Source organism: Grampus griseus (assembly GCF_964374135.1).
Source record: "Grampus griseus genome assembly, chromosome: 2".
In the NCBI taxonomy this organism is placed as follows: Eukaryota; Metazoa; Chordata; class Mammalia; order Artiodactyla; family Delphinidae; genus Grampus; species Grampus griseus.
In genome coordinates this window covers 38,645,815-38,659,345 of record NC_139018.1, presented here as the reverse complement: position 1 = coordinate 38,659,345, position 13,531 = coordinate 38,645,815, and the positions used below count along the sequence as shown (strand labels likewise).

At 36.0% G+C, this 13,531-nt stretch overlaps 1 protein-coding gene across 1 annotated transcript in view; it reads right to left on the bottom strand.

Moving 5' to 3' along the window:
* Positions 1–13,531, bottom strand: part of KCNH5 (potassium voltage-gated channel subfamily H member 5) — a gene marked incomplete at both ends in the record, with an annotated part of 325,030 nt that overhangs the window by 62,619 nt on the left and 248,880 nt on the right. The window contains one exon of the mRNA XM_082649042.1: positions 4,428–4,680. Within this exon, the coding sequence (XP_082505168.1) occupies positions 4,428–4,680 (253 nt within the window). The remainder of the gene's footprint in view (positions 1–4,427; positions 4,681–13,531) is intronic.

Genomic DNA, 13,531 nt, shown 5'->3' with positions numbered 1-13,531 from the left:
TCTCAAAACAGCAGAATATTATTCTTTCACATCTCAGATTTTTTCTTTTTGGAATAAAAATAAGAAGATTTTGAATTTTGATAACTATAATTTATGTTTTCTTTGATAATGCACAAATGTTTATAAGAGATGAACTGATTCTAAATAACTGATCCTAATTAAAATGGAATCTTAACCCAGGTTCTAGAAACTACCCTTTTTATATTAAGTTCATTTAATTCCGTCTTTCCCTTCCTCACTTATGCCCTCTTCCTCCAACTTGATAGGACCATCTAACCCTTCCATCCAAACTCTACATAAACAATCATAGTTCTCTTGGGAATTTAAAGTTACAATTAAAAGACTTAGATACAGATTGTGTTATATTAATAATTCCAACTATATGATTCTAATAATCACAGAAGAGAAAGTATTTTATTCTGTTTATATTTTATTCTCTTAAGTAAAGTGTATATTCTGAACACAGAAAAGACAAAATGTGAATGCAGCAAAACAAATATCTTAGGAGTTGGGTCTAAAGTTAGTGGGGAAATGCCATTTTTAGAGTCTCTATAAGGTACAATATATTTTGTCAAGACACCTAAAAGTAACCTGGCTCTTTCAGGCATACCAATAACTCTGTTCACATTAAGTAATTATAGGGTAAAAACTAAAAAGCAAGACGATATTAAAGCATATAAAATAGTATTATGCATCATGAACTTAGTTTGGAATTCTCTGTGTTTCATAAAAAGTGGGAAGGTCAAAAGAAAAAAAAGGTGGAGGTGTAAGAACTGAAAGAACTTCACATTAGAAAAAGACATGAACTGCAATTATCTTCCTATGCCCTATTTAGAAAACAACTTGAAGCCACCTCTCAGTGTTAAAAAAGGTATTTATTGACTACATTTTTTATCTTTCCATTAATTAGTTCTGCTTCAGAACTTATTCATTAAACACCTTAACACTTCTGACACACTAAAGAATTAGGTACCTACCAAGAGACCGTTCAGAGGCAAGGATCCAAAAGAATGCACTGCACCTGGTTTTTGGATTTAGAGATTTTTAATTAATTTTAAAACGACTTCAGTTTTCTACCTTTCAACTGGCAAATAAATCAGTGTAAGAGAGAGCAAGGCCTATTTATCAGATCAATTTAAAACAAATTCTCATTTTTTTGAGGTATACTGAGATGGGGGAGAGGATGCTGTTTCTGTCTGACCCTTAATAAGGGTCATGATGAAAAAGGACACATTTTAATGCTAAAAGACACAATTCAAAATGAAGATATAATAGTTACGAATATTTGTACACCAAATAACACAGCAACAACTGCTATAAGGCACAAACTACAGGAGATACAAAGAGACATAGACAAAACACCTTAATAATAAAATACCATGCCACTCTCAGTCCAAAAATAGATCAAAAGGAAAAAAAAATAAGTAAAGATATTGAAGACCTAATCAACTTACTCAGTAAGGCAGAAAACCTAAGGCTATATGTCAAACTTCACATGCTGATAATTTTTGCAACTTTTCATTAAGTTTGTAATTAGGCTAGCAAAAAATGAGAAGGTAAGAAGAAAAAATAGAAAAAAAATGAACAGTCACGAAGTGTCAGAAGTGATGCTGATGGGTTACTATTTTCCCCTCTCCTTTTCCTAAAGCATCTTAAGTGTTAAACAAAAAAACAAAAAACCTTTTTAATTGTAAAAGAAAGTATTTTTGATCTAGAAAAATCTGAAAACATGTGTCCCCAATGGAAACCACACTGAGAAGTCACACAACAGAGCTGGTGTGACGACTGATCTACAAGTCAAGAAGCTGGTTCGTTAAGGAAGGCCCTTCTGGCAGGTTCCATGCCCCTCAGGTGAAGCACAGGTGGCAGCAGGCACCAGACTTCAGCTGCCTCATGGGTGGAACCTGTAAACCATATGAGCACAAGGGTGTATCTAGACCATGGCAGACACACCACTGCGTGTGGTGCAGTCGTCTCTCGTGTATGACATCACACTCCATCTCCTGCAGAAAGTCACCATGAGTCCATACTTCTAGTTCACAGTCTCCTCAGATTGCCTTCCTATAAAGCCAGATTAGCGGAAGGTGCAGCACCAAGGCAGAGTTCCCAAAGCTTGTCTCCATGACTATCTTGTCACCAATGACCCAAATCACAGACTCCATGAGGACAGTGTCTTTGCCCAGCACCATGGCACCTATGTGACCCTTTGAGCCCATGCCTCACCACCACCCACTTACCTCCTCTTTGGGAGATCGCTTACAGCTCAAAATTTTTTTTTTAAATAAAAACCTTCTGACTGCCTTTTGGCTGAACTAATCTTTGTTAGAGGCCCACACGATAAAGAAAGATTGCCAGAGACGTATATATGCAATTTGACTCATTAAACCAAGAGATGAAAAGTCTCTGACATCTCAAGATTTTTGAGGAGGATAAACAAAAAGCATGCATTCAAAGAAATAAAATACGACAGATATATGATGAGACTGGGCCAATACCCAGGGGCCCTGTGTTCATTTTTACTGTGTCATTGGGCAAAACCAGCTACCATTTTATTTTAAAATGAAAAGAAAATGCATTTTGTCTGTCTCACTGAGCAAATGATTCCAGCTTAGCAGATCCAGCCCAAAGGTACTACACTCAGGGCTTTCTCCATCCATCTTTTTAGAAAAGAATCTACCAAGGTAAAGCTATAATGAAGAAAATGGGGCAAAGCAAATGACAATGAGTGCACAGCCAAGGTAATTTATCATGACGGTACTCACTTTAGTGTAATATATTTTATGTCTGTTCTCCCACCCACCATTGACATGAACATGCGGGAAAAAATACACCTGTTTTGGGCTTGTGTTTTATCCTCTTCTTTAAGCAAACAAGAACGGTTGTAGTGTGTATATACTCCATTTTACCACAAAGGATTGTTCTGGCAAAATGTACAGTTTTTAATGAAGGATTACATAACTCCTTTATACTCCAAGAAACAAAGCAGAACCAGCACTAAGCAGCATTAAACACACCCAGAGTGCTGACTCTAAGTACTGTATGCATTGTTCTTGCAAAAAAAAAATCAAAAATAAAAAGTTTCTAAAAGAAATTTATGCATAAATATAATATTATTTCTCAACAGTTAAGAAAAGGGTTACAAACAATAGTGTTCAGTCATTTGCAACACTGAATCATTTTCTGTAACCCGTACAAATTTTACTGAACAATAAAAATTTTACTTTATTTTCCTATGAAGAGTCATTGTTTCTCAATTCTCAATTCTGTCTTTTTCAAGTAATTGTGTTTTTTGAAATCAGTCCTTTATTTTGGGGCTGGATTTTGCTTTTGCAGTTTCTAACATACATCAGTCAGTCTTTACTTATGAGAATAAGTGGCATTTAAGCTATGGTAGGTTGACCTCAGTAGCTAAAAAATCCAATAGTTTAAAATTGAGCTCATTTTTCATGAGATACAAGCCATGAAAAATGTGATCAAAAGGGAGTTGACATCCTGCAATTCTAACTTATTTTACTTGAAAAAACACAAGAAATGATTCTCCTCTGACCTCTTTATTGCTTCCTTTTTTTATCCATGTGGACTTCATGCTGCAGATATTTGAGCAGAAAATGACCTAAAATATCATTTAGCAATTTTTTTACCAAGATAAAATGTAAAATGGGTTACACTGTCCCCAAACATGTAATTTTTAAAAATTTTGTCACTCACATGTTCTGTCACTGCCTTTTGTCATCAGTGCAACTATCTACCAGGTCTCTGAATTTTAGAACAAATTTATTATTAGCTGAATAACTTCACTGATTCATAAATGTAGATGGACAAAACCAGCTTTAAAAACCTAAGTTTACTTGCATTGTGATTATTCCAATATAATGGGTCAAATTCATGTACCTCCTCATCACTTTCAGCTCACTACTTAGGTCCACTGTGAGGAAGCGCAGAGGTTTAGAGTAAGATGATCTGTACTCAAGTCCTAACTCATTTACTAACTAGCTGGGCCAGTCACTAAAGTTTTCTGGGCCTCAATTTATACATCTCTAGAAGGAAATGTCGAACTACACGGGTTCTATTGTCCCTCTGAGACTAACACTCAGGTTACTAAACTGACAATCATTTCACAAGCCATTTTCACACTTACCAACATGGAGATATAGCCACCTTAGGCTGTGATCACCTCCAGTCTAAAAGGCACTGTCCTATGTTGCCAAAGAAAGTTTAATCAAACCCTCATGCAGCCCATTAAGCTATGACCAATACTGATGTTCTCTGCTGAAACGGAATTACTAGTTTTCACTGAGATTCATCATCTCATTAGTGACCCCATTTCCAAAGTCACCAAGCAAAGGAAATTTCTCTTAAGAAACCTGAGAAGTAAAATCTCTAAAACGGTTACACGTTTGCTACTACGTTAGGAAAGTTCACAGTACCTAAAATAGCCACCACCTCATCATCCTGGATGACTTCCAAGGATCCTGACACCACAAAGCAGAGGGCATCCACACTTTCTCCAGCGTGGTAAATGAGGTCCCCAGGAGCACAGTGAATAGTTTGAAACTCTACCGCCAAGGCGCGCAGACACCCGTCGCTGGCCAATCGAAAAGCAGGATGCTCATTAAAAACCTTCCGGTTTAGATGAACACAGATATCAGCTCTCATGTCCTTGGGACAGATGGAGAGGACCTGAAGAAAGTGAGAAGAAAATAGAGAAGGACTATTTCAGAAATCTAACATACTTATTGACTATGACACAGTCTGCAAAACAGTGTATTGAGGAAAACAGTAACAAGACACAGCTCTGCTCTGAAAGATATAAAAATCCATGGGCTGATAAGCATAGGGGCTATTACAATACAGCACCATGTACTAAAGCTCTGAGGGGGTATGGATCTCACCATAGAGACAACAGAGTCTTAAAATGGCCAGGAAGTGTCTCAGAAAAATATTTAATACAATGTCATCAAAATGCCAACTAAGATAGGTCATTAACATTCATTTTAGTCTCGTTGCTGTTTTAGAATTTTTTCATAACTAAATCAAAATTCAGGATAATGGACTTTTACTACACATTGGAGATGGATTCGTAGTAACCAGTTATAAGACAACAAAAGCACCCTTGCAACATGACATGCAATTTGCCATGGCTGATATAACTCCACTCTCAATGTGTTTTCTTCACTCTGAAATACGTATTTTCATTTTACTAATGAATTCATGCTCAGGGAGTGGAAAGAATATTCACCAGCCTTCTGTAGGGCTTAGGCAACTGGCAATGTCAATGACGGCAAGGTGGGCACATCATGTTGCATGGCAGCCCTTGCTCATTCGGGTCTTTGACTCCTAAAGACTGCAGAAAGCAACAGCAGAATAAGCTCTAGGTATCCTTTAGAAGAGGGAACAAATGGCAGAAACATGCTTAGAGAGATAGGGGTACAGAACTTTCATTCCCTGTAGCTTTCAGACAGGGCAATTAAAGACCCAGATTAAAATGGACATTATCCTCAGAGCATCATCAAGCAAGATATGATTATAGAAGTCAGGACTGCCCAATTTAAAGATGCATGTGCAAATTCACATAGAATCCTCTCCCAACTCCCTTGGTAAACTATTCCTTATAATCAGAAATGTTTTTCTTTGATAGAATTAGAATCCCTCAAGCTGAAGTCTAAGTTGATTTTTCCTCATTAAGTTATATTGAATAATGTTTTCATATAAAATGGTTTTCTTCCCTGTACTAATTGCATTTTAAGCTTTAAAAAATTACCTAAGGCTTGGAATATCCCCTGACTTTCCTTTTATTAGGGGTTCACTATCAATGAAAAGGAAATTTCTGTTTGAAATGAAAAGCTGGTTGCTTCCATGTGTAGAAGACGAGCCCATGATAAATGTAAAGACCGTTCATTAAATGATTTCAGTATCCCTCCCCTTAACCTCTCCTAGTACTGTGATACTATCTCACATCACTTAAGCATCTTTGTGGATTTTTTTCTTACTCCTTTGAATTCCTATATGCAGTACAATCAGCTCACCTATCTTTCTGAAAGAGTTCATCTTTAAGGAAAGGAACACCTAACAGGGATATAGAAGCAATTGGCACTTTCCACATCAGTTATTTTCCATAATAATATAATTTTTTTTTACTATATTAACTTTTAGTGACTTCTGACAATATGAGTCATTCAATAAGCACTTATTGGGCTTCTAATATGGGGCATGCCACTGCATTAAATTCCTGGAACTAGAAAGATAAATAAGATGCTCTTTGCTTTGGGGAAGGTAACCATGAGGTAGGGGGAGGTAGGCATGTAAAGAGACAACTATAATACAGTGAGAAAAGTGCTATGACAGGGGCATGGCCAAGGTGACATGGAAGCATATGCTGCCTAGAAGTCATTACTTATGACTTAGAGGTACCATAAAAGATCAACCTCAAGAGGACATGGGTCTGGGTGCAAATCTACCACTTATTGCCTCTGTAACCTAAGGCAAGTTATTTAACGACTCTAAACCCCATCTGTGAAATGGGATGATAGTGTTTATTTCATAGGTTCATTGTAGGAATTAAATGAAAGAACTTGAGTTAGCCCAATTTAGTCTTGCACATGGCAAAAGTTAAAGAAAGGCTAGTTTTTATCTTCCCTACTGAACATGAGTATTCCTACAAAATTTACTGTTTTTTTTTAGTTCTCTAAAAAAGCGGTTTGCTCTTTTTATTTCATTTTCCACTCCTGCCTGAATTCTGTTTCTTGGCTGTTTGATGAGGTTCCAAGCAGAATTAAGAAAGTATTTCAGCATGAGCCTGAATACATTTTAAGCTTTAACTAACGTCAATATTATATTTTCCTCAAGTTGAAAATGAAACTGGTGCTAGAAAGCAAAAAACATAAAAGCAATTTTAAAATACATACACACACGCATAAACATTGCACTGAATAGCTTAATGGGAAAACGGATCAATCTATTTCTATCCCATTACAGAATTTTCATTGTTTTCGATTCATTTTGGTAATAGTCATTTTATGCCCTTTTAATTATTTCTTTCAAGATTCATGCTGCAAATGAAATCTTCCAGTGTTAGCAATATTCTGTTTAGTGGCATATCAAAAGAGGATTTTTATTGCATTTTAAGTGCATCTTTCCGTTTTTTTTCACTTTCCTTAAGACATTGCCTCATTATTTTGATTCAAGGTATATACTAAAGTCCAGACGTCATAGAGTGACAAATTAAAACTAAGTGTTAAATAGACCAAAGTCACCCCTAGTGGCAAGCTCCTTCCCAATCCGTATATAGAGCATGTGCTCTATCACGATGTGTCTGTCATCAAAATATGAGTATAGTGTTATTCTTTCTGTAAATGAAAGCCCTAATAAGTGTCTTAAGCAAGGCAAAATTTAGTTTTAAGTGATAGAATAAAGTTATCATGCAAGATGACTCTCACACCTGGTCCATTGGTCCCAGTTTCAATGTACTCTGCCTTGAATGTCATATCCAACCTCTCGCTGGTATATTCCCCATTGGATAGCTCATAGTTATAAACAAATGAACTTGAATTTCAGTAGAACATATTCAGTTAAAAGTGACCTCTTTTATTTGACTCCCAAGTTGATTATTTATCCCCTCTTCAAGTCAGGATAGAAATAAATCAAAGTAGACTCTTAATTAAGACAATAAGTTTTCTCTTTGGAAGAGCTATGGTTGTATATAAGGGGTCGTTTTTAGAATTCTGCAAACCAAGTGTGGAAAAAAGGAAGAATGCCATGGTCTGAAAAAGAAAAAAATTTGCGTATTTATGATGCCAGTTTCATTAAACCCAAGATCAAGAGGTATCATAATAGATACCCCTTAGGCTCCAAAGATCTAACCTCAACACTGACACTAGATCCTGATCTTAGAGGAAATGCTTTCAGTTTTTCACCATTGAGAATGATGTTTGCTGTGGGTTGTTGTATATGACCTTTATTATGTTGAGGTAGGTTCCCTCTATGCCCACTTTCTGGAGTGTTTTTATCATAAATGGGGGTTGAATTTTGTCAAAAGCTTTTTCTGCATCTACTGAGATGATCATATGGTCTTTATTTTTCAGTTTGTTAATGTAGTGTATCACACTGATTGATTTACATATATTGAAGAATCACTGCATCCCTGGGATGAATCCCACTTGATCATGGTGTATGATCCTTTTAATGTGTTGTTGGATTCGGTTTGCTAATATTTTGTTGAGAATTTTTGTGTCTATGTTCATCAGTGATATTGTCCTATAATTTTCTTTTTTTGTGAGATCTTTGTCTCGTTTCATAGAATGAGCTTGGGAGTGTTCCTTCCTCTGAAATTTTTTGGAAGAGTTTCAGAAGGACAGGTGTTAACTCTTCTCTAAATGTTTGATAGAATTAGCTGTGAAGCCATGTAGTCCTGGACTTTTGTTTGTTGGAATTTTTTTTTTTTTGCGGTACGCGGGGCCTCTCACTGTCATGGCCTCTCCCGTTGCGGAGCACAGGCTCCAGATGCACAGGCTCAGCGGCCATGGATCATGGGCCCAGCCGCTCCGCGGCACGTGGGATCTTCCCGGACCGGGGCACGAACCCGTGTTCCCTGCATCGGCAGGCGGACTCTCAACCACTACGCCACCAGGGAAGTCCTGTTGGAATTTTTAAATCACAGTTTCAATTTCAGTACTTGTGATTGGTCTGTTCATATTTTCTTTTTCTTCCTGGTTCAGTCTTGGAAGGTTGTACCTTTCTAAGAATTTGTGCATTTACTCTAGGTTGTCCATTTTATTGGAATACAGTTGTTTGTAGTAGTCTCTTATGATCCTTTATATTTCTGTGGTGTCAGTTGTAACTTCTCCCTTTTCATTTCTGATTTTACTGATTTGAGTCCTCTCCCTTTTTTTCTTGAGGCATATGGCTAAAGGTTTATCAATTTTGCTTATTTTCTCAAAGAACCAGCTTTTAGTTTCATTGATCTTTACTACTGCTTTCTTTGTCTCTATTTCATTTATTTCTGCTCTAATCTTTATTATTTCTTTCCATCTACTAAATTTAGGTTTTGTTTGTTCTTCTTTTCCCAGTTGCTTTAGATGTAAGGTTGTTTATTTGAGATTTTTCCTGTTTCCTGAGGTAAGATTGTACTGCTATAAACTTCCCTCTTAGAGCTGCTTTTGCTGCGTCCCACAGGTTTTGGATTGTCATGTTCTCATTGTTGCTTGTCTCTAGGTGTTTTTTGATTTCGTTTTGATTTCTTCAGTGATCCATTGGTTGTTTAGTAACATACTGTTTAGCCTCCATGTGTTTGTGTTTTTCACAGTTTTTTTCTTCCTGTAACTGATTTCTAATCTCATAGTTTTGTGGTCAGAAAAGATGCTTGATATGATTTCAATTTTCTTAAATTTACCGAGGCTTGATTTGTGGCCCAAGATGTGATCTATCCTGGCGAATGCTCCCTGTGCACTTGAGAAGAAAATGTATTCTGCTGCTTTTAGATGGAATGTCCTATAGATATCAATTAAGTCTATCTGGTCTAATGTGTCATTTAAGGCTTGTGCTTCCCTATTAATTTCCTGTCTGGATGATCTGCCCATTGGTCTAAGTGGGTTTTAAAGTCCCACACTCTTTATTGTGTTACTGTCAATTTCCCCTTTTATGGCTGTTAGCATTTGCCTTATATATTGAGGTGCTCCTATGCTGGGTGCATAAATATTTACAATTGTTATATCTTCTTCTTGGATTGATTGCTTGATCATCATGTAGTGTCCTTCTTTGTCTCCTGTAATAGTCTTTAAAGTTTATTTTGTCTGATATGAGAATTGCTACTCCAGCTTTCTTTTGATTTCCATTTGCATGGAATAGCTTTTTCCATCCCCTCACATTCAGTCGGTATGTGTCCCTAGGTCTGAAGTGGGTCTCTTGGAGACAGCATATATACAGGTCTTGTTTTTGTATCAACTCAGCCAGTCTGTGTCTTTTGGTTGGAGCATTTAATCCATTTACATTTAAGGTAATTATTGATATATGTGTGCCTATTGCCATTTTCTTAATTGTTTGGGTTTTTGTAGGTCTTTTTTCTTCCCTTCCATTGACAGAGGAAGGGATAAAGAAGATGTGTGTGTGTGTGTATGTGTGTATACACACACATACACACACACACACACACCCCAAAATGGAATATTACTCAGCCATAAAAAAGAACAAAATGCCATTTGCAGCAACATGGATGGACCTAGAGATTGTCATACTGAGTGAAGTAAGTCAGACGGAGAAAGACAAGCATCATATGATATTGCTTATATGTGGAATCTAAAAAAATGGTACAAACGAACCTATTTACAAAACAGAAATCAAGTCACAGATGTAGAAAACAAACTTATGGTACCAAGGGGGGAAGGGGGGGGAAGGGGGGGGAAGGAGGGATAAATTGGGATATTAGGATTGACATATATACTCTACTATATATAAAATAGGTAACTAATAAGAACCTACTGTATAGCACAGGGAACTCTACTCAATACTCTGTAATGACCTATATGGGAAAATAATCTAAAAAGAGTAGATATATGTGTATGTATAACTGATTCACTTTGCTGTACAGCAAAAACTAACACAACATTGTAAAGCAAACTATATTCCAATAAAAATTAATTATAAAAAAATACCTAAAAAAACCCACTGAGACTAGAGAACCCCTTTTTCTAAAAAAATTTTATTGGAGTATAGTTGACTTACAATGTGTTAATTTCAGGTATATAACAAAGTGAATCTGTTATACATATACATACGACTCTTTTTTTTTTAGATTCTTTTCCCATATAGGCCATGACAGAGTATTCAGTAGAGTTTTCTGTGCTATATGGTAGGTCCTTATAGAGAACTCTTTTAATAAAACATAATCATGTTATCTCACTTTCTTAAAAATCTGAAAGCTTGCTTCCCCACCAGATAAAGCTCAAGTTCTAAGCAAGCATACAAGGCTCTTTATGGTGGGAGCCTCCTCCAGCCACAACCCTTATTACCTTCCTTCAACCCTGCATCCCAGTCACATGATATTTGTCACCTCTCTAAAGTTGCCATGATTGCTCATGGCTGTTTGCCTTTACACATGCTGTTCCTTTTGACTGGCATACCCCATCATCTCCTTCTCTGTCTAGTCATCTCTGATTCATCCATCAAAAAAAACAGACCAACTCTCACTGTGTCATAAATACAATTTATATACAGCTCTATCATAGAATTTGGTATTGTATAGAAGGGGAAAATGAGAATAAAGGTGCTGTGATCTGTAGTTTTAAATAATAGCACATTGTAGTAACATTAAATTATCACAGAGTTGAAAGGACTTTGTCCTAGAGATTTCAAAATTTTATTTACAGCAATAAAATTATCCTTTACTTTTTTAATGAAATCTCACCTTATGCTCAATATGTAAAGCAGATACAAGCAGAATTATGCTGGATGAAACTCTGACGGAAAAGCAGACTCCTAGGCAGGGCTCCAGAGGTCACATTCATTCATTTAACTCATAGCTACTGAGCTCTGGTTATATGCTAGTTACATGCTGGCTACTATACAGGCCCTCCAGATCCATGAGCTAAAATTCTCATGGTGCCTGACTCCCTGGAGCTTCCAGACAGGAAAAGCTTGAAAAATTACTGTTCCTAGTCCAATGCCCCATTTTACAGAAAATGCAAATATATATAACATAAAGGTTATGTGATTTGCTCAAGGCCTCTCGATAAATTACTAGCAAAATCCAAAACTGTTGAGTTCCAGCCCTTAAGCCATGCTCCTGAGTGAAGCTCAACCAGCAATAAAATATAGCATCTGTCACTTTCTGATGTTTTCTTGTTCTTAGTGTACTACAAAATTCTTTGCAAATTTGTTTCCATTTATAACTAAACCCTTTCATTTTAGCTCCAGTAAATATAATGCATATAGAATGTGTCAGTAAAGACATGAGGATTCACTGACAAATTATTTATTTATCCATTACCATTTGCCAAAGGGAAGTCACCTTATTTTATATGTAAGTTGTAGTGTATATCTTGAAAGGATCTGAACTAGATATTAGCATAGAGAGAACATTTGATAAATGTCACTCAGGTAGATTCCTTCCCCCATCACTTTCATCCATTATGGTATTAGTGCTTAGAGGAAGCTTAGAAGAAGAGTGAGTCTACATACTTTAATTAGAAACCAAGAAGTTAAATCAAGATTCTCTAAGGAAATGCTTGACTAGAGTCAAAGGAAGAAGGTTTATCCTCTTTTATTCATTCTTTGAACATACTTTAAAATGTATTTTAACTCTCATTATACAAAACATGGGAAATCAAAAAACTATAAAAGAAAATAAAATGTCTTCATTATTTATACATATTTATATATGTATATAGCATTTTCATAAAACTTGAGTCTCTAAAGTTTTATTTCATGCTATAATCACTCAATGTCATATTATAATCATTTCCCATGCCATGAAATATTGATTTAAAAACAGAATTTGAATCATTGCATAATAATCCCTAATATCATTATAACACAATTCACTTAAGCATTGCATTATAACTGGATATTGAGATTTTCAGTTTTACCTTTCATAAATCAAGTCATAACAAATACCCTGCACCTATATCTTGTTGTCTAAGGACAGTGTTTTTAGAAGTAAAATTAGTGAGCAATGTATAAAAACATTTTTAAGGCTCTTGCCAAATTGCTTCCCAAACAAGTTGTACCAAATTACACTTTGACTGGTAGTATATGAGAGTATCTTACATGATTTTAATAATCTCTCTCTGAAATCTCCCATTTTAATTTGAAAGAGAAACAAATGGCAATTTCACCTGAAACAAAAGAACTGTATAGTGACATGAGACAGAGGCTGGAACACTTTAGTCTTAGTGGAGGTGGTTTCCTACCACTACTCCCTAGTTCAGTGACCACAGATGGACCACTTCTAATCAATCTACAACAAATTTCTAGTGTGAAAATGGGAATAATTGTATTTTAAGTGCCTGAAGATAGCAAACTAAACAAGGCTCCCTCTTGAGGTCTCTTACGGCTCTAAAATATTTTGCTGTTTATCTATAAAATCCTGTATCAGGAATAATATAGTATCAGCTATCTTTAGTAATAACTGATTAGTGAAGATGATCCAGTTTTCTTAGGGCAATGGAATAAATACATTGATGACATTTTGATAGGCATTGAAGTCATCACTGACATTCTTCAAAATTTCTGCTCCCCTTCATGCAATTGTTGTGCATTGCTAATTAATCACTGCTCACCAATCCAACTGAGTGGGTATTAAGTTAGTGAAAATTAGTGGAAAATGTCAGGCAAGTGACATTTGCACATAAAACATTTTTACAATCGTTCCTGGGAATGAGGAGTTCAAGACTGCCAACAAGTGGAGTAGTGTTCTCTACAGGAATTCAATTCTCATTCATTTTATAAGAAAAAAAGAAAGCTCACCTTATTATTATTATTTTTAACTATAGCCTGGCAGCCATGTGGACCAAGAGAGAGCAGCTGTCTGGATGTTAGT